Raw genomic sequence first — 26,349 nt, forward strand, 5'->3', positions numbered from 1 at the left:
GTCATCCCCTTCCCCCCGAGTTTCATGATCCTGCAGCCTCCCTATATTTATCTTATCTACATGCACACATATGCACATATCTACTTAGCTCAGTCCCTTGGTCCATATGGAGCTGTTACCTCACCTCATGCCTGCCACATCAGGTTGAAGAGTTAACATACTGCATATGATAATGGCCTTGAGATTACAGGTGATGCATGACATTTAATAAATTGATTTAGTTCATCCTACTTAACATTTCTCATTTCTTGAAAGTAGAGGGCCTGCTGGTTAAGACAGAAATTGGGCCTGTGACACCTTCCCAATGGTTACACATGAAAATAATTGATTTTCCTCAAACATGAACTGAGAAAATGGTTTAAATTGTAAATAACCCATTTGTGTGGAGGCATGGTAAACATGTAGGTAAGTGAGAGAAGAGGCAAGAGTTGTGGCTGCAACTACCATATAGTCACTCAAGCCCCTATTCTCATCAGCCTTAATATGTTTCTCTCCACAGCAGTTCCCAGGGAGAAAGACACACATGGGAAAGAAGCAGCTTTTCCCCATGTGTCCTCCTCAACAAAATGGCTGACAAAAAGATTAGATAACTTTGGGAAATTAGACAGTGTATCTATAGGAGCTATAAACACTTCACATTGTTACTATCCCACTAATTCAATTATTGTGTCAATCTAAAATATTGGATTCAGAGATATCTGATGCTGGAGAAACCCTAATGTTTTAAAGAGCCAAAGGCTGGTAATTGTGCACAGATTTCCACTGATGGCACTTGCCAGCAGAATAACCATTTTGAAACTAAGATCCAGAACAGATACACTATATCTCTGAGTTTACCCAAAAAACACATACTGACAAATTACTTAACACACACTCAGAATTATGAACTTTATTCACTAAAGCAACAAAGCAAAGTCTTTACATACAAGTTTTTAAATCATCTTTACAAGCAAGTTCCAATATACAGTATTTACTTTGAATTTTTTTTAAAACAAAAAACCCTATGTATTAAGGGTACTTTCGCAGCTAGTACTGAATTTAAGACAAATACAAACACTGCAGTTTATAATGATTTATTGTGGTGCTTTTGAAATTTATGTAGGCAGTGAGCAGCTTTACCACAACAGTGATCAAAATATATTTTTTAATTTTCTTAGAGCATGGTTATAGAATATTCTAAAACCAGAGCCTATTATCATGATCATGTTTCAATAGGGCTTGAAGCAGCTGAAGTTAAATAGTTTTAAGCACCATTGATTTCAGTTGGAGAGCACCAAACACAAACTTAACTCTCCTACTGAAATTGATGAGTCTTAGAGGTGCTCAATTTCAGCTAGTGTGTGTCTATTATGTTTAGAGAACCAACACAACCAGATGAGAAAGACAGACAAAATGGAAACTCCATTTCAGGACTAATATCAATCTTAATGGTATGAGAATGCATCTCTACCAAAAAAAGAAATTATGCCCAAAAAAAGGTAATTACATTTCATCCTCAGGCATGCTAGTTATCAGTACATGAAAGGCTTCATGAATGCATATGGAGTGACATGCAAGGAACAAAATAAATCACAAATACTATTCAAGTTATCTAAGCTGTGTTAAAACAAAAAATGAAGATTTGAGACCAAGGATTGATTTTTATGCACTTGACTTGAGCTTCACCATGCCTGGAATTGGCATTTATATCATACATTTGTCTTTAAACCATTCAATGCTTGGTGAAGCTTTGATGTTCAATGATCTCACAAATCTCAACTAAACTGATGAGGGTAGGGGTTAGTATTGCACATGGGTTCATCAACAACTCAAAAATCAAGTCTAAATATATATATAGATACTTCAAAGACAAATCTGCAAAATATGATGTCTTTAAGCCTCAGTTCTGGCAAGTGCGTCTTCATGTTTCTCTTTTGCCACAAGTCACTCCAAATTCTCAGCAACAATATGCAGATGCTGGATATTACATAAGTGAATGCTTAATGGGACAGCCCTTGGAGGGATCAAGTCTTGGGGGTCATGCAAGCTATACCATGAATATTGGTTGGTAATAATGAAGAGCAGGTGACAAGGACTGGAGGAGACTAGAGGCATTTAATGGACTGCATTGCCCATGTTAACCTTCCATTTAAAAAAAACCCCCACAACTACGACACACAAACATTGTTTCACTAACTCAACTGCAGGTATTTAAATTAATTTAGGCACAACTCCAAGCAACGGAGTTCATATTTTAAAGTGCAAATTAGTTTTGTTCCACTTCTGCATCTATTGTTAAAGATCATTATCTTTTTCTGTACACAAGTAGTAATTTAATACTTTTAGGAGTTATTGCATAAGGTAGGAGAATCCAACAGGATAATACATAAGAGAAGTTTAGAATCTTAAAACTGCCTATTTATGCATTTAATCTTCTGCAACAGTACCAATGACATTTCTTCACTTGAAATAACACTTTTATTACTTGAAAGAGATACTTACACCTATTGGAGTTCCACCTTAGGGCTGGCATTCCACAAACCACTTTCTGGAAGTGAGTAGTACAAAGCTGTAGTGAGCCTTCAATCTCTCATCTCTTTAGCTAAAAGAAGCTGTGCCTCATTCTCTGGACTTTCTAAACTTACATCAGAACATTCTTTGTTATAGTCATATTCAGTGAAAGTTCACACAGTTTAAAGAGACAGCCAATCATGATGGTGAAAGCCATTATCTCCCAGTTTGCCTTCCTCTGTTACTTGCCTGAAGTGATGAGGCAGTGGTCTGTAACAACTTACATATTGACTGATTATAGTCTTGCAACATATTTTGTTTATAATGGGGTGAGAGTCAGCTTGGTCCAAGACCCTACATTTTTATTTATGTGGCAGCACACACATACACAATTTAGGCTATCCATCTCAGTATTGTATGTAACCCAGTCTGCTGTCTACAACTTCATTTCTGAACTACCAGTCTAACAAATTTTAAAATATTAGGATCTGCAAACCTAAATGTATATTTGGAAAATAGTTTGTTTTCATCAAGTACAATATCTAACTGAAGTCAATATAAAAAGCCAAGCTATGACCACCTTCAGTGTTTGCTTCTTAAGTGCCCTAAATAATGCCCTAAAATGATTATATAAACTCTTGAAGTTATCCGACCAATATTCTAAACACAGGTATAGGTGTAAATATTAAATTGTGAGGCACTGGTTTTTACTTTAAAAGCAGTCTTGCAACTTTTGATTGGGCAAGTGGCAACTTTTTCCAAGTCAGCAACTTGTCATACTCTCTGCTCACGTCCTGAGACACAAGAGTACATCTTGCTAGACAGGTGGGAGAGAGAGTGAATGTGTCTGTGTGCGCGCAAACACACACACACACACACACACACACACACACACACACACACACACACACACACGATGAGTGTAGATGTGAAACAGTAGGATAGAACCAAATGAACCTCAAACCTTCATTTAGCCTATGACATTTAGCTTCCCCTTTACAAGCTGTATTAGCAGATCTAGAGGACCTTGAAGATGAACCAACGTTTCACTTTCAGAAGTTTTTAAATATTGGAAATCTACTGAGTCCTGTATGGAATCTTGCTATATTTTCATTTCCAAAGGCAAGCCCCAACAGCACTGTGACTCCAATAAACTTTAAAAATTTCATATTAAACTGTTGCTCTGTAAATATTAAAATATTTGCTGTAATATTTGTAAGAGAATCATATCCAGTTGACAATGATTCTGCCACAACTATCACGACAGATTGAATATAAGAACAGATGTGTTTCGTCAGCTTTAAACAAAATGTGTTAAAGAGCAAAATGTGAGAATTTGGTTTGCAACCCAGCCCCATCCCAAGGCTCAGAGTGGATAATACCCCAACTGAACAACACCTTAAAATCTTACAAATAGCACCTCTTATCCCTCTACACCAAAAGGCAACTGGTTAAAAACATTTATGCCACTTTAGACAGACTCTGACTCTGCAAGACCAAATAAACTTCTCTGCATTTCCTTCAGTTTCAAAGGTGATGCATAGTTAGTAAACCCAACGGACCAAGATTGGGCTGTGCACGTTTTGTCATCAACCTTTCTAACAGAGGCAGCTGTTAAGAGAAGCCAATGGCACAAATACTCTGGCTTAATTTTAAAAAAATCCTGAAAGATCATCTTTTGAAAGTTCTACAAAGGTCTCAAACCCACTGCTATGGGGATATTTAATTAAATGAAACCAACTGTTTCATTTAACCACACTGAAGGCAGTATTTGAAAATATCTGACAGTTCCCTGGTTGATACTGGAGTAAAATCTGGATGAGGTCAAGCTAAAAGATTATGTTTAATTTTGTGGGGTGCAATGGTTTTCATTGAACATTTAATTGCATGTGTGCTTATTCAAGTTATGGGCATATCCCCATGCTTTGTGGCCCTATAAACACCCACTACAATCATCTTCATACAAAAATGCTCTTCAAGGTGTTTTTCTCATTCCGTATGCCAGTCATTTCCTACCTAAGAACTCACAAAAGCAAATTATTAATCTCTGAAAGAATGAATGCCAGCTCTGCTCTTATGACTCCACAAGGTTCTTCAAAACAAATTATGTTTTTTAAAGGTTTGTTTTTTTAAAAAAAACACCAAGCTTTTATTATGAAAAATAAATTTCAATTCCCTACATTTATGGCAGTTTTGTGCAAACATTTCAGATTAGGTATTCTAGTCTTACTAAGAAGAGAAACCAATATTGCTACAATTAAGTTAAATCTTAAATGAAAGATGCATTATAAAAAAACCCAAGTGTGTCATGGACCTATTATGTCCAGAGCTGAATTACACATTATTTCAGAACAGAATGCATGAAACAGTGTTTTGGACATGCAAACTCAACATGGGCTTTCAGTTATGTTACAATACCTCTAAAATACAAAGCATTTCATAAGTTCTCTACCACAGATGGATGAAATAATATTAAATATATTTAAGATAGATTCCATCCTGTGAAATTTTGTTTGTCACTTGTGAATACAGACCCAAAAAAGGAAAACCAAGCAAACTGGGAAAAATTCATTCATGGCAAAAATAAAACATCAATTATAACTCCCAATATACATCCTTTAGAAAATCTCAAACTGAGTGTTATAGAATCATTTTGCATAGGCCTCAGATGCAGATTCAAAATTATGGCTGAGAATTGAGAGAGAAAAGATCAAATCATAGAATTTGTTCACCACTTATAATTAGTAAGTCAGAATGAACAGTGTAGTCTTAGCCATTTATTATTTACCTGTCCAAACAAATATGGACAGGATCCCAGCAGACTGCCCTCCTCAAACAAATGGTGATGCAGTGGCCTTGCAAACTTTTAGTATTAAGCCAAGCAATTCTTGAAAAGGGACTTGTGGGCAATGCAATCAGTGGACCACAGGTTTTTACAATAAATTAAACCATGTTTTGAAAGAATGACACACATTTCGAAATGGTACAAAATTAAGGGAGATTAGAATAGAATGAGTACCAGATGAAATGCAGCATTCAGTGCTTGTAGGCTTTCAATGAACCATCTTGACTGAGGCAAGAAAGGAGGAGGATAAGCAGCTAAACACAGGACACCGAGATGTGCATATGAAGTCATACTTTCACTATGTCTTTGGTTTAGGGAGGCGGGAATGCCAATTTGACGTCACACTGTTATTAGAATGAATGCTTGAACCTGGATTCTGCCTATTTTCCTTTGCTTGTGTTAGTTGCCTTGAGCGGTTTGTCTTGGACCAGGTGTTCTGAGGCTCAGGAGGTATTATGCTTTTTGGATTTGTTGTTTGCTTGGGTCTGAAGGAAGTGGTTGGAGGGCGAAGTTTCGAAGTTCTGTGGCTCCTACTATTCAGGTCTGCCTGATTGGATGGTGACTGTGGTTGTTCTGGGCTGCTTAGTGGCAGCAGCTCAGGCTCCTTTGAAGCACAACAATCATTCAGAGATGATGTTGCAATCTTTGCTGGAGGAGGCACTAAAGCATTCTGGTTTGGGGGTTTTGTAGCTCTTGAAGTCTTTGGCGGTGAAGCCTGGCTTGTCCATGAGCGACGATTTTTCAAAACCAATTTGGTCTGCACTTCTTGCATATTCACTTGGGTAGGTAATTGGGAAGAAGAGGGATGAGACTGTAGCACATTATCTTTTCTACCAGTCAGCTCCTTAAGTTCTTGAGGATTCTCTCTAACTTTAATCTTGATGGAATGTGCATTCTCTGGCTTCTTTACATTTAACTGTGTATTTAAAGTGCTCAGTTCATTTAGGCTATCGGTGAAGGAGCCATTTGCAGCATTTTGATATTCATGGCCGCCATCTTTCTGTTGGTCGCAAGTGGGGTGTTCACTGTGGGCCTCGATGTGTGACGTTTTTATTAATTTTCCCTGGGCGAGGTCTGTGAAACGGGGAAGGAGGCTGGAAGGCTGTAGTACTTGAGGCTATGAAGGAGAGAAAGTTACATGCCAATAGGTTAGGGGAAATGTCTGTTCACATGAATCCAAGACATGGTGATCTGTTATGACAATTAGAAGTTCAGCTTTTTCCTCAAACATTTACTTTCGAAAGCCAGGCTAAACACAATACATTCCAGATATATAAAAGCAAAATCGGCGGGGTGGGGGTGGGGAATAAATCTCAAGAGGATTGTGCAGCAAAGAGAGACCTGTTAGGGACTCATCTGTGGCAGAAAAATTTGATCACACAATTAAAAATAAATCAGCAGTATTGTGTTAGAAGGATTAATATCTGAAAGCTGGTTATTTTAGACACAAATAAATTTAACACATGTGGATGAGAAATTGGATATACAGGTTGGTTACCTGTAACTTTGGTTCTTCTAGTGGTCATCTGTCCTTTTACACCAATGGGCTATGCGCATGCACAGAGACCTCGTCAGAACCTAACAAGCTCAATTCTCCTGCTTTGGGCAGGAACTCCGCCCCCAGCTGTTATATGTGGCTGCACCACTCCTCATCAGTCACGGAGTCAAGCTTCAGTAGACCTCACGGGGAGGACAGTGTGTGTGTGTGTGTGTGTGTGTGTGTGTGTGTGTGTGTGTGTAAAAGGACAGATGACCACTAGAAGAACCAAAGTTACAGGTAACCAACCTGTAGTTGTTCGACGTGGTCTCTGTCTTTTACACAAATGGGAGAATAACAAGCTAGCACCCAAGGGGAAGGGAAGAAACAGAAGCAATATATAATCTACCAGAAGTATTTCAGAACACGTACATCAACTGAAAACTGACTGCAGGACACTCCTGCCAAATACAGCATCATTCTGTGCCCTGGCATCAATAGCATAATGACGGATAAACGAGTGAGGCGAAGCCCAGGAAGCTGCCTGACAGAGAGCGTATGATGGGACTGCACGATCAAAGGTGACAGAGGTTGCTACGGACCTAACTGAGTGCAACTTAACGGTTGCAGGCAACTGCTTATAAGCCAATTGATAGCAAAGTTCAGTTGTGGAAATTATCCATCTAGACATAAACTGGGCCGAAACTTGGAGACCTTTATGTGGCCCATCATAAAGAATGAACAGGAAAAGAGTTTTTCTCCATTTAGCGGATCTCTGGGCATAGAAAGATAATGCCTTTCTAACATCCAAATGATGCAACCTGCGCTCTGCATCCGAGGAAGGGTTCTGAAAAAACACAGGTAACGTGAGTGGTGATGAATGGTGAAACATAGAGACCACTTTAGGAAGGAATTGGACATCTGGCCTGAGTACCACCTTGTCCTTGTGGAACTGAAGGTATGGTTGATCAACTCTCAGGGCCCACAACTCACTCACCGTCCTGGTGGAGGTAACGGCGACCAGAAAGGCAACCTTCCAGCTCAGGAGATGGGGCTCAATTGAAACCAAAGGCTCAAAGGGGGGGCTGTAGCAGACCGGCAAAATCACAGACAGATCCCAGGCTGGGGACATGACAGGATCATCCACAAAAACATGGGACAAGCCCTTCAGGAAACTCTTAAACCACGAAGTCCAGGTTGTCAGGGAATGTGCCACAATGGCAGCCAAATGTATCTTAAGGGACGAAAGCTTTAAACCAGACTCCTTAAGGGACAGCAGTTAAGTAAATATATTTTGTACAGATTGATGCGTTTAATCTAACTCATGCAAAGAAGCAAACAAACAGAAACGAGTCCAGTTGTGATCATAGGACTTCCACATGGACTGCTTTCTGGCTGCGACCAACACTTCCTTGAGTCTCAGTGGGAAGTTGGCAGGACATTTCAGGCCGTCAGATGAAGGGGCCAAACAAGAGCACCCGTCCCCCCCTCCTGCGACAGCAGGTTCAGAAGGGCGGGAAGGCGCAACCAATAAACTGCCAGCTGCTTCAGGGCTAGAAACCAGAGTCTCCTGGGCCACCATGGGGCTATCAGGATGGCCCTGGACCAATCCACCCTGTTTGTGCAGCACCCTCGGAATGAGAGGAAATGGAGAAAACATGTACAGGAGAGAACCCATACAAGATAGGATGAAGGCATTGCCTAGAGAGCCCTCACCTTCCCTTCCCCTGGAGCAACAGAGGGCACATTGAGCATTGTCCCTTGAAGCAAAAAGGTCTAGCGTTAAGCCTCCCCATTTTACAAATATGTCCCTGAGAACACGTTGGTCAAAGGCCCACTCGTGGGAGACCACCGTCATCGGTGCTCAAGGTGTCCACCTGGACATGCAGGGAACCTTATATGTAGACTGCCTGAGGCGACACACCATGTGCCACGCACCAATGCCAAAGGTCCAGAGACAGGAACAGAAGGTTCCTCGAAGATGTGCTGCCCTGTCAATTGACATAGGCCTTCGTCGTCGTATTGTACATTTGGAGTTGGATCATCACCGAGCAACCGATAATCACGGTCGTGAACCCCTTGAGAGCATTTAAAATGGCCAATAACTCCAAGTAGTTGATGTGCTGTGTCCTCTCCCTGGGGGACCAATGTCGGCTCAGGCAAAACCCCTCTAGTTGCATGCTCCAACTGAGCTCCGATGCATTGGTCATAATCACCCATTGGGATCAGGGAGCCTGGAATGGCACACCAACGTTTAGATGCTGAAACTCGGCCCACCATGCCGCAGTTGCCTGCACCCAACAAGGGGCCGTTTGCTCCAAACGGCCCAGGTCCTGAAAGGGGTCAAATACGTCCAAGAACTACCTTTGAATAATGCGCATTCAAAGGCACGCTGAGGCAGCACGTATGTGGTGGCTGCCATATGCCCCAATAGGTGCTGTACCGAGCACATAGTCTGTGGGCTAAGAAAGCGGCGGCCAACTTCCTGAGAGTACATATGCAGGCGTCTGGAAGGAAGACCTTTTCCAAGGTTGTATTGAATATCAGCCTTATGAACTGTATCTTGCAGGTTGGTTCCAACTAAGATTTCTTGAAATTGATTTGGAAACCCAGAACATGGAGAGTATCCACGAACATTTTGAGGGCATCCAGGACTGCCCGTCTGGTGCTCACCAGGATGAGCCAATCTTCCAAATATGGCAGCACCTGCAACCCTCGCTCCTTCAGGAAAGCCACAACCGGGGCCAGACATTTTGTAAAAACCCTCTGCGCTGTCGTGAGACCGAATGGCAAGGCTTTGAATTGACACGGGACCCACCCCACCCACCCTGATCTTAAAGCGCAGGAAGCGTCAATGCTGCAGCCGGATCAAGACGTGATACGAGTGGCAACCTCCTGGGCCAACTCTGGAGTACAGAGTAGTTACAACCCCAGACATGGGCGGAGTCCCACAGAACTTGAGGGCGTAGACCAAATGTATGATTGTAAGGATCCACTGGTCCATAGTCAATCTGTCCCAGCTCGCGAAAATGGGGCCAGGCAAGTCCAGAAGTGCCCCGAATCTTTGCTTCTTTTGGAAGGTGGCTGGGCGCTGTTTCTGAAAGGCAGGCTTACTAGGCTGGAGGCCCGACTTGTATCTCTACTGGAACTTGTGGCCACGAAAGGAATGTTTGAATGGAGATTGCTGTTGAGAAGAGGTCTTCTGTGGTTGGTAAGGGGACCACCTGGAAGTTTTCCGCGGTTTGGTGGTCGTGGGTGAATATGACATGGATCACACTGTGCTCCTCAGCTTCTGAACCTTTTGGAGCGTGTCATCCATCTGCTCCGCAAAGAGGCTAGAGCCTTCAAAGCGCAGATCTTCAACCCTAGCACGGGCCTCGTAGTTCAGTCCAGACGAACGTAGCTGTGCATGTCGTCTGAACGCCATGGATGTGGCCATCACCTTGGCCGCACACTCCACCGAGTGCCTAGCTAAGTACAGCTCGTGTTTGGCTATCTGAATAGCCTTACAGAGGAACAACTTAGCCAGATCCTGCTTGTCCTGCGGCAGGAGGTCCAAAAATGGGCCCACTTTTCCCCACAGAAAGTGGTTATAGCGGGTGTTATAAGCTTGATAGTTGGCCACCCTCAAGTGGAGAGTTGAGGCCGAGTAAAGCCTTCTCCCGAAAGAGTCAATTTTTCTGCCCTCTTTGTCACTTGGTGCTGACTGGCTGTGACCCCTGGTCCTTTGTAGAGATGCATCTATGACGATCAAATTGGGGTGGGATGATTCTTTAGAAAGGCTGTATCATCCTGTAGTTGCACCCTACAAAAATTCTCCAAGCACCTATTAGGCTGAGAAAGTCACTGGCTTTTTCCAGTGATCTCACATGACCCCCAACAAAGCCAAGTTGAAGAGTAAAGCGGCATGTACCTTGGCCTCCACATCGATAAGGCTGAATGGGTCCAGTTTCCGCTTCTGAGGCTTATGCCTAGGGCCAAAGTCATGCGGGCCACATACGCGGAGTATTGTTTAAGGTTCTCCGAGAGGGAAACGGGCTTGGAATCTATATCGAGTGGGGATGACCCCCTGGAAACACCTTCTGATTCCTGAGAGCTGGTATCGCTCTCATAGTCCGACTCGGGAAGAGCCAAAGAGTCCTGGGCCAAGGGCATCAAACCCGTAGGGGAGCCTGGTTTGCTTCCCAGATTGTCCAGTACTGAAGCGGGAAGCTTTGCTGGCAGTGCCTGGACAGGCAACGCAGCCTGTTGTAGCACAGATGCTAAAGAGGATGGGTTGCGTTGCTCTGTTCGATCCCGAGGGGAATGCTGTGGTGAACGGGAACACAGCCTCCCTTCCGAGTGTGAGTGAGGCTCATGCCAACCCCGCTTGGCTCCAGGTTTCCCATACGTGGGACCATCCAGGTAACAAGGGCCATATCAGGGCCTGAAGTAGTTCTGAATAGTCCAATTGATAGGCCATTTGATATCAACCACATGACCCAGAGTCCCGGCACCAAGAGCCATAAGAAGGCTCAACCTCACCCAAGGCAGAACAGTGCTCTGACACACGGTACCGGTCCAAATATGCGGGCTCATGATGGTCCCAGGATCGATTTTGTCTGTAATCAGAAGAGCGGTCTTTCGAGTCCCAACGGGCACTTCAGTCCCTAAGAGAGACGCACCCCTAGCACCTCCGAGGGGGCGAACGATGCTTAGGCAGTCTTCTGCGGCCTTGGCCAGGGAATAGGCCTCCCCTTCTGAGGAAGCATATCCAGGCTCATCTGACACCACCGAGAGTTCTCTACTCGAGCAAGCCTAATAAGGTGCCAAGTCGAATGAATTCTCAGCCAAAGGTGAGCTAGGCCAAACTGAAACCAACGACTTCAGTGTAGGATGATCTGATCCACTTTAGGCTTCATGGTCGCTGAGGCCTCTGGCGCAGGAACCGACGCAGCTGCCTTCTTCTTTGGTATGGGAAGAAGGTGTTGACGCACCAGCAAATCATGAGGCAACTTTGACTTCTTCTTCCTCTTTGGCATCGACACAGAGGGAATCAGGGAAGATTTCGGTACCACGGGCACAGAACGCTTCGGCAGGTCTTTCGAGCGCACCAGCTCACTCAAAGCCATTGAAGGATTAGTACTAGGAGGTGCCGAAACTGATATTGGGGCCAGGTTTTCGGCCTCCACAGGAGCAGATACTGAACGCTCCAACTGCACCAATAAGCCATTTTAACAGATCGCTTCACTGATAAGTCTTCCAAAGAACAGAGCCAGATCCCACAGGGCTGTGTGCAGGTGAGAAGCCCTACTTTTGCGAGCCTGCTTCATAAACCTCTGACAATGAAGACAGGTCTCGACAATATTGAACTCCCCCAGGCACAGGAGACACTCGGTATGAGTATCGGAGGAAGGGATCTTAGAACTGCAACAAATACATTTTTTTGAGTTTGTCGTGCCCAGCATAAACGCCCTAGGCCATCCAGCCACCGCACTATGTCCCAGCCAGGATTGGAGATCCGAAGAAGGGAAAGACCCACAAAACACCAAGAAAAAACCACTACTACGTGAAAGAAATAAAGAAAAGCAGGGAGAAAAAAACAAGGGGACAGATAGATCCTACTTGTGGTTGAGCTGTAGACCCCACGATACTTACTGAAGTGCAGACAATGAAACAATGAGGGGATGAGGAGTGGTGCAGCCACATAGAGCGGCTGGGGGCGGGGTTCCCGCCCATAGCAGGAGAATTGAGCTTGTTAGGTTCCAATGAGGTCTCTGGGCAGGCACATCGCCCATTTATGTAAAAGACAGAGATCACATCGAAGAACTATAGTTTTCCATTGAGCAGTCATGTGCCAAATTTATAAACACCTTAAGATTTGAAAAAAATCAGAAATTTCATGCACACATTTGTATTTAAAATAGCATTTTACACTGCATTTCAAAGACTTTTCTTCAGAAATTAAGATGGAAGAGTTGATTATATGGTTAGCCTAACTAGGTTAACAAATTCAAACATATTTTTATATAAAATCACTGTGTAAAATGTTTATATTTTGGAACTGGCTATTTTCTATTGCAGCAATGCAAAAACATGATAGATTCTGGAATAACCCACAACACAGTAAAAGCATGAGATCTGAATGTATAAGAAGTCAGATTCAATCTCTGGCATCTCTGTTTAAATAATCCCAAGATACTGATCTTTCCTATCCCTGCTTTTTGTACAAGACCTTGAAGAGCCACAGACATACTGAATAGTATTGGGGTAGATAAGGCATCTTATTAGGAACATAGGAAGCTGCCATATACTGAGTCAGACCATTGGTCCATCTAGCTCAGTATTTTCTTCACAGACTGGCAGCGGCTTCTCCAATGTAATTCTAGGTATACATTTTATTGTTCCTTTGATCTATCCTCAAAAGGACTTAGGATGAGTGCTTTAAGAAATGTGAATGTGCCAAAATATTAAAAGAGCTCCCAACATTTGACTTGAGAATTGAAGACTGTGACGTTAATAAAGCACGTTACATAATAGTGAAACAGTAAGAGCCCTATTCCAGGTTTTTCCCATGCCAGTACTTAGGGTAAAGTGAGCCACTGTAATGCCATGGTTAAAATTATGGTTGTATACACACTGCTGCAGATATTTAGGGCTGGATGTTTAGATTGTTTCCAATGTGAAGGGGTGTGTGTGTACACCCCAGGATATGACTACTACTACTACTACACATATACCAAAGAGATTGAGCTGTGCAGTTGTGACATTATAGGACTTAACACTGTTGTAGATGGGTGACTTATCACTTTTTTTTTTTAAAGGAAAGGCTACAAAGATTTGCGAAGAAAAAAAAGAGTACAGCTGATGCCCAGAAAAGTTGGTTTCAACATAGATTAAAATCTGCCATGCAGGAATAATGAGGACTCCGATCTCAAAATTTAGCCCACACATATTCCTTTTCTCCTGAGGAAAGGGAGAAGTAGCAGGCAATTTCCAATTCTGATTGCAGGTTACCACTTGCAGGATGACAGAGATCGGGGGGAGTGCCTAAGGTAGCCTCTTATATCTCCAAGGGAGTTCTCCTCCTGTACCAAATCAGGCTATCAATCACCCATTGGGCTGCAGAGACCTTTAAAACTATGATGCTGCTTTCCTAAGCCTCTCCAGGTGCTTAACTAGGTTTCCCAGGCTTCTAGGAGGCTGCCTGGGTAAAACATCAGTAGTATAGATTGTATTTGCATTTAACCATCAGACCATAACAAAACAAATGGAATAAATCCAATAGAAATAGATTTAACAAAATATACCAGTAAAATAGTCATCCATGAAAAACCTCACACCCTTCACTATCCACCATTCAAACCTCGATTCCTTTTCAGAGATTGCTCCTTATGTTTTTGGTGGTGGTGTTTTTTTTTAAATAGTGAGAAATAAAAAGCAATATTTATGACACATAGTGCAACTCAAATTATTTGATGAGTAGCTCCACTATAGAGCCCCCATATTGCTCAGGATAGTCTAAAAAGTAGTTTAGAGACTTGGTGGTGGTACACATCTCTAATAAGGAAAAACTCTGCTATTTTTTAAATTATGCCAATATTCTGCATATGTAGTTAAACTCTGGAAGGTCTGTGGCCCATAAAACACACTTCAAGCATCTTCAAGACTCCTGGCAGTACAAATGTAATATAAAAAGTATGCAACATATGACTGGATAGGTGTACTAAGAGGACAAATTGCTCTATTATCTTGGAGATAAACTACAAGCAAAGCAGTTATAAAATCTCCTTTATAAAAAGAAAGAGCTCTATTAGCACAAAGGATGTTAAAAGAGGCAACAGACATACAGACATTCTGAAAGTATTTGAGACTGCTGAAAAGCTTTTCTAACCCTGTTTCCAAATGACAATTTTGACTGTTGGCAAGAACATACAATATATCTGGCTTGTCATAAAAACAGGTCAGCTTGCCCAAAGTCTGGTAAAACCACCATTGTTTTCTCTTGCCATCACCCCAAAAGCCGTGACTGAAGTCAACCCTTCATCGATCTGTGCCGGTCATGCCTCAGAAGCTAGTCACACGTGTGTGCAAAACCAGGCTAAGGCAGCCCAGCCCAGTTTTGGATGTCCTTGTGAACCTGGGATCGGGCCAATCCCAGCGGCCCCATGGTGGCAAACCTGCCTAAGAAGCCTCCCTTCAAAAGGAGATTAGGAGAGCGAGCGCTCTCGTTTTCCTGATTGGCTGCCAGACTGAAGGGAGCCAGGGGAGGGGATCCCCATGATGCACTATGGTATTCCCGGGGGCTGGGATGACACATCTCAGCCCCACACCCTCCCTGCTGCCTAGCTGTGCAGGGAGCACACCCAGCAGAGGAGGAGTGGTCATCTTTGGGGAACCTTCCTGCCCTGCAGCCCACCCTGGGCTCTCCGTATTTTTCTTTGAGATTAGGAGGATGCTGATAAAGCAGTAATTAGGGAAGAGTTTAAAAACCAGTTGAGATAAAGAAAAAAAACCCTTAAACAAAGAATATTCGGTTAGTAAAATATTGGAAAGGGGGAAACTACATTAAATGACTCAAGATATGGAGATGTATTATTTTTATGTACATTAACATTTATATTCTGCTCCTCCTCCAAGGAGCCCAGAATGGTGCACACAGTTATGTTTCTCCTCACAACCACCCTTTGGGGTAGGTTAGGGTGAGAGATCAGTGACTAGCCCAGTCACCCAGCAAGCATCATGGCTGAAAGGGGATTTGAACTCGGGTCGCCCTGGTCCTAGTCCAACACCCTAACCACAACACTACACTGGGAAAGTAAAAAAAGGATTAAGAAATAATGGTGGAAGCTTTCATCTTACCAACTTATATTGATAATGTATAACAAAAACTTACATTTGGAAATAAATCAGAAATTTTTTAAGTCAAATTGTTAGCATCTGACCAAAAAGAAAAAAAATGTGTAAAGAAGATATAATGGTAAAGAAGTTAATGATGTAGAGAAAAATCATAACACAATTTTGGCTATTTTATAAGAACTTTGGAAAAATCATAATTAACCATTTCAAAAAAGTTGTCTTAATATTTTTATTTAAAAAGTCAAATTTATATACTGCCCTATGTAAAATCTCATGGCAGTTTACAATTTACAGTTTTAAATTTTCTGACATAGCTCTTCAACTTTTACAGTCGTCAATTACTTCAGATGAACTACTATACCTGGACAGCCTTCCTGACAATTATTGTACATGTTTTGCTAGAACAGTTTTCTATTAAAGACTGCATGAAAATTAATAGCATGTCAGAATGTTGAAAATAAACTAATTTAACTGAGATTCCTAAAACTGGCAGAGATATGAACAATCCAAATTCATATCACTAAATGGATCAGGATTTCAAAGACTATTCTGGCTAAAAGATTTACCAAGACTATCTCCTCTTATATTGATTGATCAAACAGGTTTTATTCCTGGCAGAAGAATGTCATCCAATATTAAGCATCTGTTAGTATTATTAAGAAATTTAAATCACTATATATGAAGGTGCTGTAATCTCTGTGAATGCCCAGAAAGCTTTTGACTGTGGAAAGACATATCTGAACACAGTATAGGCGGCTTTTTCATATAAATGGAAACTTACTTCATTGGACAAGTTTAATTTTATTTATGTATTACATTTATATCCTGCTCTTCCTCCGAGGAGCTCAGAGCAGTGTACATGTTTATTTTTATCCTCACAACCCTGTGAGGTAGGTTAGGCTGAGAGAGACATGACTGGCTCAGAGTCACCCAGTGAATTTCATGGTTGAATGGGGATTCTAACTCAGGTCTTTCTGGTCCTAGCCAACACTCTAACCATTACACTATGCTGGCTATCCCCAAGCTAATTTTTTTTTTAATTTCCAAGGAACAGTAGACAAGGATGCCGCTTATCTCTCTTTTTTGCTCTGATGATCAATTCTTTAGCTATTACTATTAGAAACAACATCTGAAGTACAACACTGGGCAAACAGGAATTCAAGATTAGTATTTGTGCTGATGATGCAGCGCTTCTTTTAACTAATTTACATAGGCAATTTTCAGCCGTATTTAATGCACTATCACAATTCAATTCAATAACATATCTGGTTACAAGGTAAGTTATGCCATGTCAGTTTTGCTATCAAACTGGATGCGTTAATTTGGAAAAGGTAATAGTGATCTTTTAACTACAAGCTATTGAATTAAACATAACATTCCTCCAATTAGATCTCTAGATGTATGGGGCTCTGGAGAGCAAATCAAAAACCTTAGAATAGAACTTTAGCACTGGAAGGGACTTGAACGTCTGCTAGTCTACCTCCCTGCTTAGTGCAGAAAATTGCTACATCACAGATGACTGTCAAGCCTCTGAACACGTAGGAGAACCCACCACTGCACAAGGGACACTGTTCCACTGTCCAACAGCTCCTACAGTTAGTAGTGCCTTCCTAATCTAGCCTAGATCTGTTTGCTTGTAGTTTCAACCCAGTGGTTCTAGTCCTGCCCTCAGGAGCAGAAAATGCATCTTACTACTTCTTTTATGTGACAGCCCTTGAGATGATAGAAAATGGCCATCATATTCCCGCCCAGTCTTCTCCAGGGTAAACATATCCGGTTCCTTCAATCATTCCTCATAGTGCTTCGTTTCCATATCCCTCACCATCTTTATTCCTCTCTACTGAACTTATTCCAGTTTATCAATGCCCTTCTTAAAATATGGGACACAAAATGCCAAGTGAGGTCTGACCAGCGCAGAATAGAGTAGAACAATTACTTCTCACAATCTGCACTATGTTTCTGTTAATGCAGCTTAAGATTGCATTTGCTTTTTTAGCAGCTGAATCACATTGCAGGCTCATGTTCAGCTTGTTGTCTACTAAGATACTAGGTCTTTTTCACATGCACTGCTGCCAAGCCAGATTCCCCCCACCCCACCTCCATCTGGTTCTTATGAATTTGATTTTTCTTACCCAAAAGCAGGGCTTTACATTTGTCGCTGTTAAACTTAGTGTTGGTTTTGGCGCAGTATTCAACCTTATTCGACTGAATCCTCTGTTTAAGGTGTTCTCCTCAACTGTGTGCCATCTGCAAAAATGATGAGCATCCCCTCTGTTCCCTCCAAATCACCGATAAACACATTTTACAGCACAGGGGTCAGAATAGAATCCTGTAGATCTTCATTTGATATCTCCCTCTAGGATGACATGAGACTATTAACGAGTACTTGTTGGATATGGTTGCTCTACCATGTGTGAATCCACCTAGCAGCAGCAGCCCCACATTTACCAGCTTGTCAACAAGGATATCATGGGACACTGTCAAAAACTTTGCTAAAATCAAAATACACTATGTCCACAGCATTCCTATGATCTATTAAACTAGTAACTAGCAAAAAAGGATATGAGAGTAGCCTGACAGGACTTGTTACACCCATGCTAGCTCTGATGCTGGAATCACATTATCTTCCTAACTGCTCACAGAGACTGCTTCTAGGATTTTGCGAGGTACAGACATCAAGATGACAGGTCTGTATTTCTAATTTCCTCTTTCTTTTCTTTTTTTTTTAAGATGGGGATATTTGCTCATCTTCATTCTTTTCCAGTATTACAATGGTTCTGAGATCACATCTGCAAATTCTTCCGGAACTCTGACATCATTTGTCTGGATCTGGAAACTTAAATTAGCTTAAGATAGTTAGGTGTTAAGTAAATATCTTTACTTCTTTTGAGGTTCATTTCTCTGCTCTCTTCATTTGTGCATCTGTTACCTGGGTGGGTGACATTTGCATTGTGGGAGAAGACAGATGCAAAATAGGCATTAAGGAGCTCTCTGTCACTTGTTACCATTTCACCATCTTCTCCAAGCAATAGCCCTACAGCTTCCTTGACTTTCCTCTTGTTTTGGACATATCTACATATTTGCCTTTTGTTTTGGCATCCCTCACAAGCCTCAGCATTCCTGACACCAACCCTAGAGGTATGGGCTAGTCTTCTGAACTATGGTTATATGCCCCTCCTTCCATTTCCAATGTTTTTGCTTCTTAGCTGTTCAGGGGATTCTCTGTGCATCTACACAGGTTTCTTGGAGTCTCCATTTCCCCCTTCTTAGAGAATACACCTTCAGTAACTCCCTTTTAAAATCTCCCATCTCTTCAACTATTTGCCTTTAGGATTTCTAACCACGGAATCCTATGTAGTGTCTCTCTGAGCTCATTAAAGACAACTTTCCTGAAATCCAGGCTACACTTCTGACTTTGTGGTGTCAATGGGAAGGAGAACTTCAGGAATTCCAAAATGACTTGATCCCTTTCCCATAGGGTTCCTCTCACTTTCACTTCCCAGTTGGTAAGGACTAAGCCCAGGATAGCTGACCCCCTTGCTCCTCCTTCCACCTTCTGAAAGATGAAGTTGTCAACAAAGGAGATTGAGAATTTATTGTACCTCTCACTCTTAGCAGACTTCCAGCAGATGCAAGGATAGCTGAAGTTCACCATTACTACCAATGCCTCCCTTTTCAAAAAGTTGTGTGTAAGGAAAGCATCGCCCATGTCTTCTGTTTAGCCAGGCAGTCTATACTAAACTCCCACAATGATATCTTATTTTCTCTCTCTCTTTTTACCCTCTTTCAAATGGGCCTTTCATACTCAGATGCATGGATTTCTGTACAGGTGTGTACATTTTTTATACAGAATGCAACTCCCCCTCCCTTTTGGCCGAGTCTAATCCTTTTGAACTATTATATTGCAATCATGAATCTCTCATCCAGTTTCAGTGATACCTATAAGATTTGACTTTCTGTGTTACGATTAAAGTTCCTCCTGTTTTCCATACTCTCTGAATTAGTGCACAGACATGGTAGACTGTGGGTATCATCATCTTCTGGTTTCCTTGTTGTAAAGGTAAAGTGTGCCATTGAGTCAGTGTCGACGCCTGGTGACCACAGAGCCCAGTGGTTGTCTTTGGTAAATACTGGAGGAGTTTACTATTGCCATCTCTCACACAGTATGAGACGATGCCTTTCAGCATCTTCCTATATCACTGCTGCCTGATATAGGTGTTTCCCATAGACTGGGAAACATACCAGCGGGGATTCGAACCAGCAACCTCTGGCTTGCTAGTCAAGTCATTTCCCGCTGCAGTTCTTAAATACCCCTCCCTTATTTTGCTTCCACCTTTGCCATGTTTTCTTTGTGTACTTGGTACAGTACTAGATATCTCCCTTCCCCATTTGCTTCAGTTTATAGCCCTCCTAAGTTTTGCAAGACTTCTGCCAAACATGTTCTTCATAATCCTTGAGAGGTGCACTCCATCTAGTTCTGGAAGTCCTTCACTTAGGTAGCATAGGCCATGGTCCAAGAATCCAAACCTTTCCTGATGATACCATCTTCATAGTCAGCTGTTTACTTGCAGGATACCAAGTTCTCTTACCACATCTTGACCTTCCATGAGAAGGATCGATGAAAATTAATGTCTATACCCAACTCCTTCGCTTTCTGACCCAGTGCCTCACAGAGCCATTTCAGATTTCTTCCAGTGGCATCAACTGCCATGTGGATCAGCAGAAGTGATCAGTGGGCTTGATGAGTTGTGGTAACATCTCTAACACATTCTGAATGTGGGCACGAGGGAGACAGCATCTCTCCCTCAACTATGTTGAGTCCACGTGTTTCCTCCACCACCCCCAGTAGTGAATCACCTACCACCACTTCCCCACATCTGCTCATCAGGGCAGCAGTTTGCCTCCTATCAGCAATGGGGCAACTGAGTGTCTTTGTCTCTCTTTTGTGCCGCCTGGGATGATAATCTTTGCACAGATGGCAGCAAGTCATCCTCCACAGACAGAATCTCCTATCAGTTGCTCAGAACCAGTGGCACTGAGTGTCTCCTGAATCTCTTGCTCCTGTATGTCATGGATTTCCATCATCTCTTCTGATAGGATTACTTTATTCTCCATGTAAACCTCCTCCTCGTGGTCTATCCCTCGAGAGCGTCCCCTGTCCTGTCCAAGAACTCATGTTCCTTGAAAGGATTCAGGGTAGAAAGCTGTGCCTCAAGCCCCTCCACCTTGTTTCCAACAGAGCTACTAGCTTGCACTAGAAGCAGATGTAGTTCATGCTCTCCTCAGATAGGAAAATAAAGATGGCACATCCCCTGCAGAGCAGAGGGGAAGCCATGGTTGCAAACAAAAATAGCCACAAAAATTACCTCCCTGTCCAAGGAAGCTCTACTTATGCCCTGAAAATGCTTGTGGGCAAACATCTAGCACAATCCTAATCCAAATTGCCTATGATAATTGCTTGTTAGATTAAGGACCATTCCATTAGTGTAGTATATGCAAGACAATTGCAATGTGATTATCATCAATGATCTGAGAGACAAGCTGTCACTTTTCTGCCATGAATTCAGTAGGTATTCATTAGGCAAGCCACTACCCAAGTCTCAGCCCTCGTCCCATACCTGTAGTATGGGGACAGTGTTGGCCTACCTGACTGCAAGGATAAATGAAAACTTACATGGAACACTGAGCACTTAGAATAGCACTAACATTTATTTTGCTGCACATTTCTGATGTCATGTAACCAAGGAAGCCACTGATCACAAGATACAAATTTTGTTTTTGGGGTCCCCTTTCCACATAGGATGTTAACAGATCTTTTTGAAGCAGAAGGAACTTCTAGAAACTATCTATCATAAGATTTCCCTAAGTATGCTAGTTACAAAGTATCCAACATACCCTGCCACAATACAGCAGCATCCTGTGAAGGTAGGTTCTACATGAATTGTTGCAGGATGCTCAACAGCAGAAAATTAATGAAAAGAATCACCACTTAACACAGACATAATAAACTAAAAATCACTTTTTATGTTGTGCATACAGCTTGATGTCATTCAATAAAATGTGGAAGAACACAGGCATGAAAATGTGATTATCTTGCTAATAATAATGATAAAATTAAACATTGACCTTGATGTTTAAATACAAACAAAGCAGCCTTCTCCCTTTAATGTTGTGAAGTATGGGGAAAACAAGACAACTGCATGCAGAACTTGGACATGCATGCACCATGCAGGAGAGAGCACAATAGTGAAGAAGTGGAAGGAGGAGATGGGAAGAAATCTGAAGTTGTACTGTACCACGCTTTATCATAGAAGTAATGGACTAATTCCTCAACTCCTTGCCAATAGCAAAATGGAAAGCAGAGACAAGAAAAAGACAAGGACAATGATGTCAGAGGACCAAGACGCAACAATGAGCAATTGCCATGACCAAAGAGTAACCTCTCATTTACATGTTGGTGTATATGTACCAATCCATGGCTTCTATTTCATTATAATAAAGCAACTCTTGCATGGATATCCCTGAAGTCTGAAGGAAGTTTATGTTAACTTTTTGAGTATACCGAAACCACTAGGCACCTTCAACAGGAACCAAGGGCTGAACAACTTTGGCCCTCCAGGTGTTTTTGACGACAACTTCCATAATCCCTAGCCACAGAGGCCAACAGCCAGAGATTATGGGAGTTGTATTCCAACATCTGCAGGAGGACCAAAGTTGTGCAGTCCTAACCTAAGCATTTGTAGATCATTTGAAGATTCACCTTCCCTGTCACTGCCCACAGCTTTTTGATTTACTATTAACTTTTTCACAATTTTGACCAGGAATATTTGTCTACATTTTACCACCACATATATTCAAAGGCATTGTGCGATACACTACACATTCAAATCCTTTTGGCTTGGGGAAAAAGTTAAGCAAGCCAAGCTATCTCCTTTGCCAATAATCTATTACTACCACTAGGGGCATATCAAGGTTCCCAACAGCCCAGGAACAAGATACCAAGGCCACCAAGTGTGCTGGCCAAAACCCTTCCTCCTACATCATCATGCTGATGAAGGGGGTGTGGACAGTGCAGGGAATGAATGCATGGTGGCTCCTCGCCCTCTCCAGTTGACAGAGTGCTTTCTCCACTGTCTAGAGAGTGAGGTGACACCACACATTTCTTTCCCATGACAGCCACACTCCCTGTGATAATATGAGGGTTGTTGGAGGTGGCCAGCATGCACTAGTGCCTTAGCAGTGTATGGGTAGTGGGGAGAGGGAAATGGAGCAGGGGATGCCTTGGTGATCCCCGCCAAGCCCCACAGCCCAGGGACATTCCACCCACTCCATTACCCCTACATGCATGACAGCCATAATTACTCTGTCCAGCTTCTAATAGTATTTGCATTAAATGATTTTGCCCTGTAATGGTATAGAGTTTCCTCCACTTGCTTCTATCACCCTGACTAAAGATGTCCAAGATCCATCCCTTGATCATCATACCATTTATTTCAAAGACATTGAAGAGTCCATACTTATTGAACATTTAGATGTCAACGACCAGGGCTGTCCTTAGGGCATGGCAAGCAGGGCAACCACCCCAGGCCCTGCTCTTTTAACCCCCATTAGAATTAACTGAAAGGGGCCCCTGCACTGGCTGATTTGCCCCGGGGCCCTCACCCCTCCAGGGCTCTCTAAAGACAGCCCTGTCAATGACCATAAAAATATGCCTCTAGACAACTGAGTTATAATGATTAAAACACAACAGTTACCACATGGGTGAGGATCCAAATAAGGACTGTAATGGGAAGATTATTCTGGATCCCCCACCCACCGAATACAGCTTGACCGGACTAGGGGTTGTTGTGTAAATGGTTGGTCAAAGCTCACCTGTCAAAAGTTGTATGAAAAGCTGATGACAACCTGAGAGAGCATGACACACCTATTTACACAGGTAGTCCCTGAATACCAATTCAAGCCAAATTGAAAAAGATTAGCCCAGTTGTAAAGTTATGTAAAAATGATCTTGGGGCAAGGATGATCTCACTAGAGGATAATTTGTTATGGGGTGGCTAACAAATAAATAAACCACTAATAATAATAATAATAATAATAATAATAATAATAATAATTATTATTATTATTATTATTAGCTTCTTGCTGATTTACTAGCATTTAGCACTCTTGGGATCAATGTTTGCACCACTGAACATTAATGAACTGTCAAATTTATGGAATGCATACTGCAAGAACAAGAGCCACCTGGAACAGATGCCAAATCCCTCTAACCCAGAATTCTGTGAGCTGATGGAATCAAGTGAAGAAAGTAGACAATAAGTCACCCACTCTATAATGGGACCTCTGTGCCAACCAAAACCTTGTAATTAAAACTTTTTATGGTTATAAAAATAAATCTCACCATCTAGTCAACAAGGAAAAGTCATAAATAGTTTAAATCCGCCCACCCCCCGCAATCAGTGGTCTTGTCCAAACAGAATGTAAAGGAATGTAAATGTAATTAATAATAAGATCACTGTCTGACATCCAGAGTAACAAACTTTACACTAGTGCAAAACTATGACTGGCATTCACATTTCATGGCAGTGCTGTGCTTACATAAATATGCTTGAAACTGCATGGCACTTCATTTATTCCAACCGGAACTTATGCGTAGGAGTGCTATAGCACAATAGTGCTCTTGTGGAACCACAGTTGTTAGTGCAATCAAGTCCTCCTCTTGTACTAGTGTTACAGTGCTTGTTTCAAGTGCAGTTCCTTGCTTTAGATGTTAGCCAATGTTTTTACCCATACAGAACATTCTCTATGATGAAACTGAATTTACATTAGCAGATACTATGCATATAGTTCAGTATGAGCAAGCTATGAAAATAATTTGTTACAGGTTTATTCATCTTGATAGTCCATTTTCAAATAAGAGAGTTCATAATTTTCAGCTCCACAGCATAGAAGCAATCCTAAATGTTCAGGGTTTTAAAAAGCAGTTGAACCCATCCTTTTAGAGGTGTTTTTAAAATGTTGTATCTGCAGCTCATATCTGGTGGATTTTAACTGGCTACTTTTAGATTTGATTCCTATTCATTTCACATTGTTCTGTTTTACTAGTTTTGTCAGCCACCATGAGCAGTAATCCACTTGAGGGGCAGGGTATAAATATTTTAAACAAATAATAAATAAGTTTGTACTTCTCTCTTTAAGCACTGTAATAAGATACAATGTGTCTAGTTAGCACAAAAGGTGGTGATGGATAGGAGTGTGCAAGGACTGGTTCGCGGTCAAATCGGGTGGTTCGATCGAGAACTGCTTCAAGCTGGTTTGTCTGTTCGACCAGAACAGCTGGTCGGTTTGATGAACTAGTTTGTGGGGCAGCAGTTCAGTCCAAATTTGGACCAAACTGCCGCACGTGGTCCATGTACACCCCTGTGCTGGATGAACATCTTTATATTCACATTAGTTCTGGGTTTTCTCTTTTCTTCCTAGCCACATTGAGTTATTCCTCACACTTAGAAAATTAAGGCAAAAAAAGAAAAGAAAGTAACAAAGAATGTTTCAGAGAGTAATTCCTGTCCTTACCAACCTCCTAAGCAAATACTGCATACTTCTCTGCACTATTTCTGGTGCCAAAGCACTCCAAAAGAAAAAGAATAAATATTGTATTTCAATTTTCAGCATTGGCTTAGAGAATGGAAGCCCTCATTTGGAATTGGTAAAGCAGCACTCCATGACTAAGAGGATTTACTTTTTATTTTACTTTTTTTAAAAATTCCGACACATTTGTATGTTAGCGGTTATGGTACAGTAACAAGTGTCTGCTATAAATCTAAAATAGTTTCAGCTCTGTTTAAGTAGTCACAAACAAGCAATCAAAGCAAGTGCAGAACTGTGGGTTGTTGTTTTTTTTTTAAAGACAAGATTATCAGTGCTCTCATCAATTCTCAGGATGCTCTATGGGAATCCATTATCATTAAACTAAATTAATATAAACCAGTGTCAACTGGTATACAATTTAGAATACAGATGGTCCCTTAGAGGAAGTTTGAATTAAAGCACTATTGTTATTTTTTTTACATTTATATCCTGCTCTTCCTCCAAGGAGCCCAGAGCAGTGTACATGGTTATGTTCATCCTCACAACAACTCTGTGAGGCAGGTTAGGATGAGAGAGACATGACTGGCCCATAGTCACCCAGTGAGTTTCATGGCTAAATGGGGATTTGAATTCAGTCTCCCCAGTCCTAGTCAAACACAGTAACTCAGGGCTTCTCAACCAGGCCTCCTGCAGATGTTGGTCTGCAATTTTCATAATCCCTGGCTATTGGCCACTGTGACTGAGGATTATGGGAGTTGTAGTTCAAAAACAACTGGGCGGCCTAAGTTGAGCAAGGCCAGCTCTAACCACTACACTACACTACACTAGCTCTCTGAATCCTTGCACAGCCCTCAGTTGGGATTCATAAAATACTATCCAAGAGAAACCAAGCAAGTGGAGAGGAAGAAGGCCTATACACTTTTCCAGATTTCTGCAGATTACAACAGGTAGATAACCAATTATGGAAAAATGTAAACAGATGGTTCACACCTTATGTAATACTGCCATGTGCAACCTCAAAGAAAGATACAACATGGTCTGTTAATTCTAGAGTGCTAAAAATGAATCAACTCAACTAAAAGTTGTTGGTCTATTAGCATATCCAAGTAAA

At 41.8% G+C, this 26,349-nt stretch overlaps 1 protein-coding gene across 11 annotated transcripts in view; it reads right to left on the reverse strand.

Annotated features, from left to right (window-relative positions):
- Nucleotides 1–874: 874 nt before the first annotated feature.
- CCSER2 (coiled-coil serine rich protein 2) overlaps nucleotides 875–26,349 on the reverse strand; it is a 178,563-nt gene continuing 153,088 nt past the window's right edge. For 8 of the 11 annotated variants that reach the window (XM_053306801.1, XM_053306802.1, XM_053306796.1 and 5 more), the window contains exon 10: nucleotides 875–6,452. In XM_053306801.1, the coding sequence (XP_053162776.1) occupies nucleotides 5,634–6,452 (819 nt within the window). In that variant the 3' untranslated portion in view covers nucleotides 875–5,633. Of the gene's footprint in view, nucleotides 6,453–21,946; nucleotides 21,987–26,349 lie in introns of all 11 variants that reach the window. The other 3 variants (XM_053306805.1, XM_053306804.1, XM_053306806.1) reach the window with 2 other exon arrangements.

Source organism: Hemicordylus capensis, chromosome 3 (assembly GCF_027244095.1).
Source record: "Hemicordylus capensis ecotype Gifberg chromosome 3, rHemCap1.1.pri, whole genome shotgun sequence".
NCBI lineage: Eukaryota > Metazoa > Chordata > Lepidosauria > Squamata > Cordylidae > Hemicordylus > Hemicordylus capensis.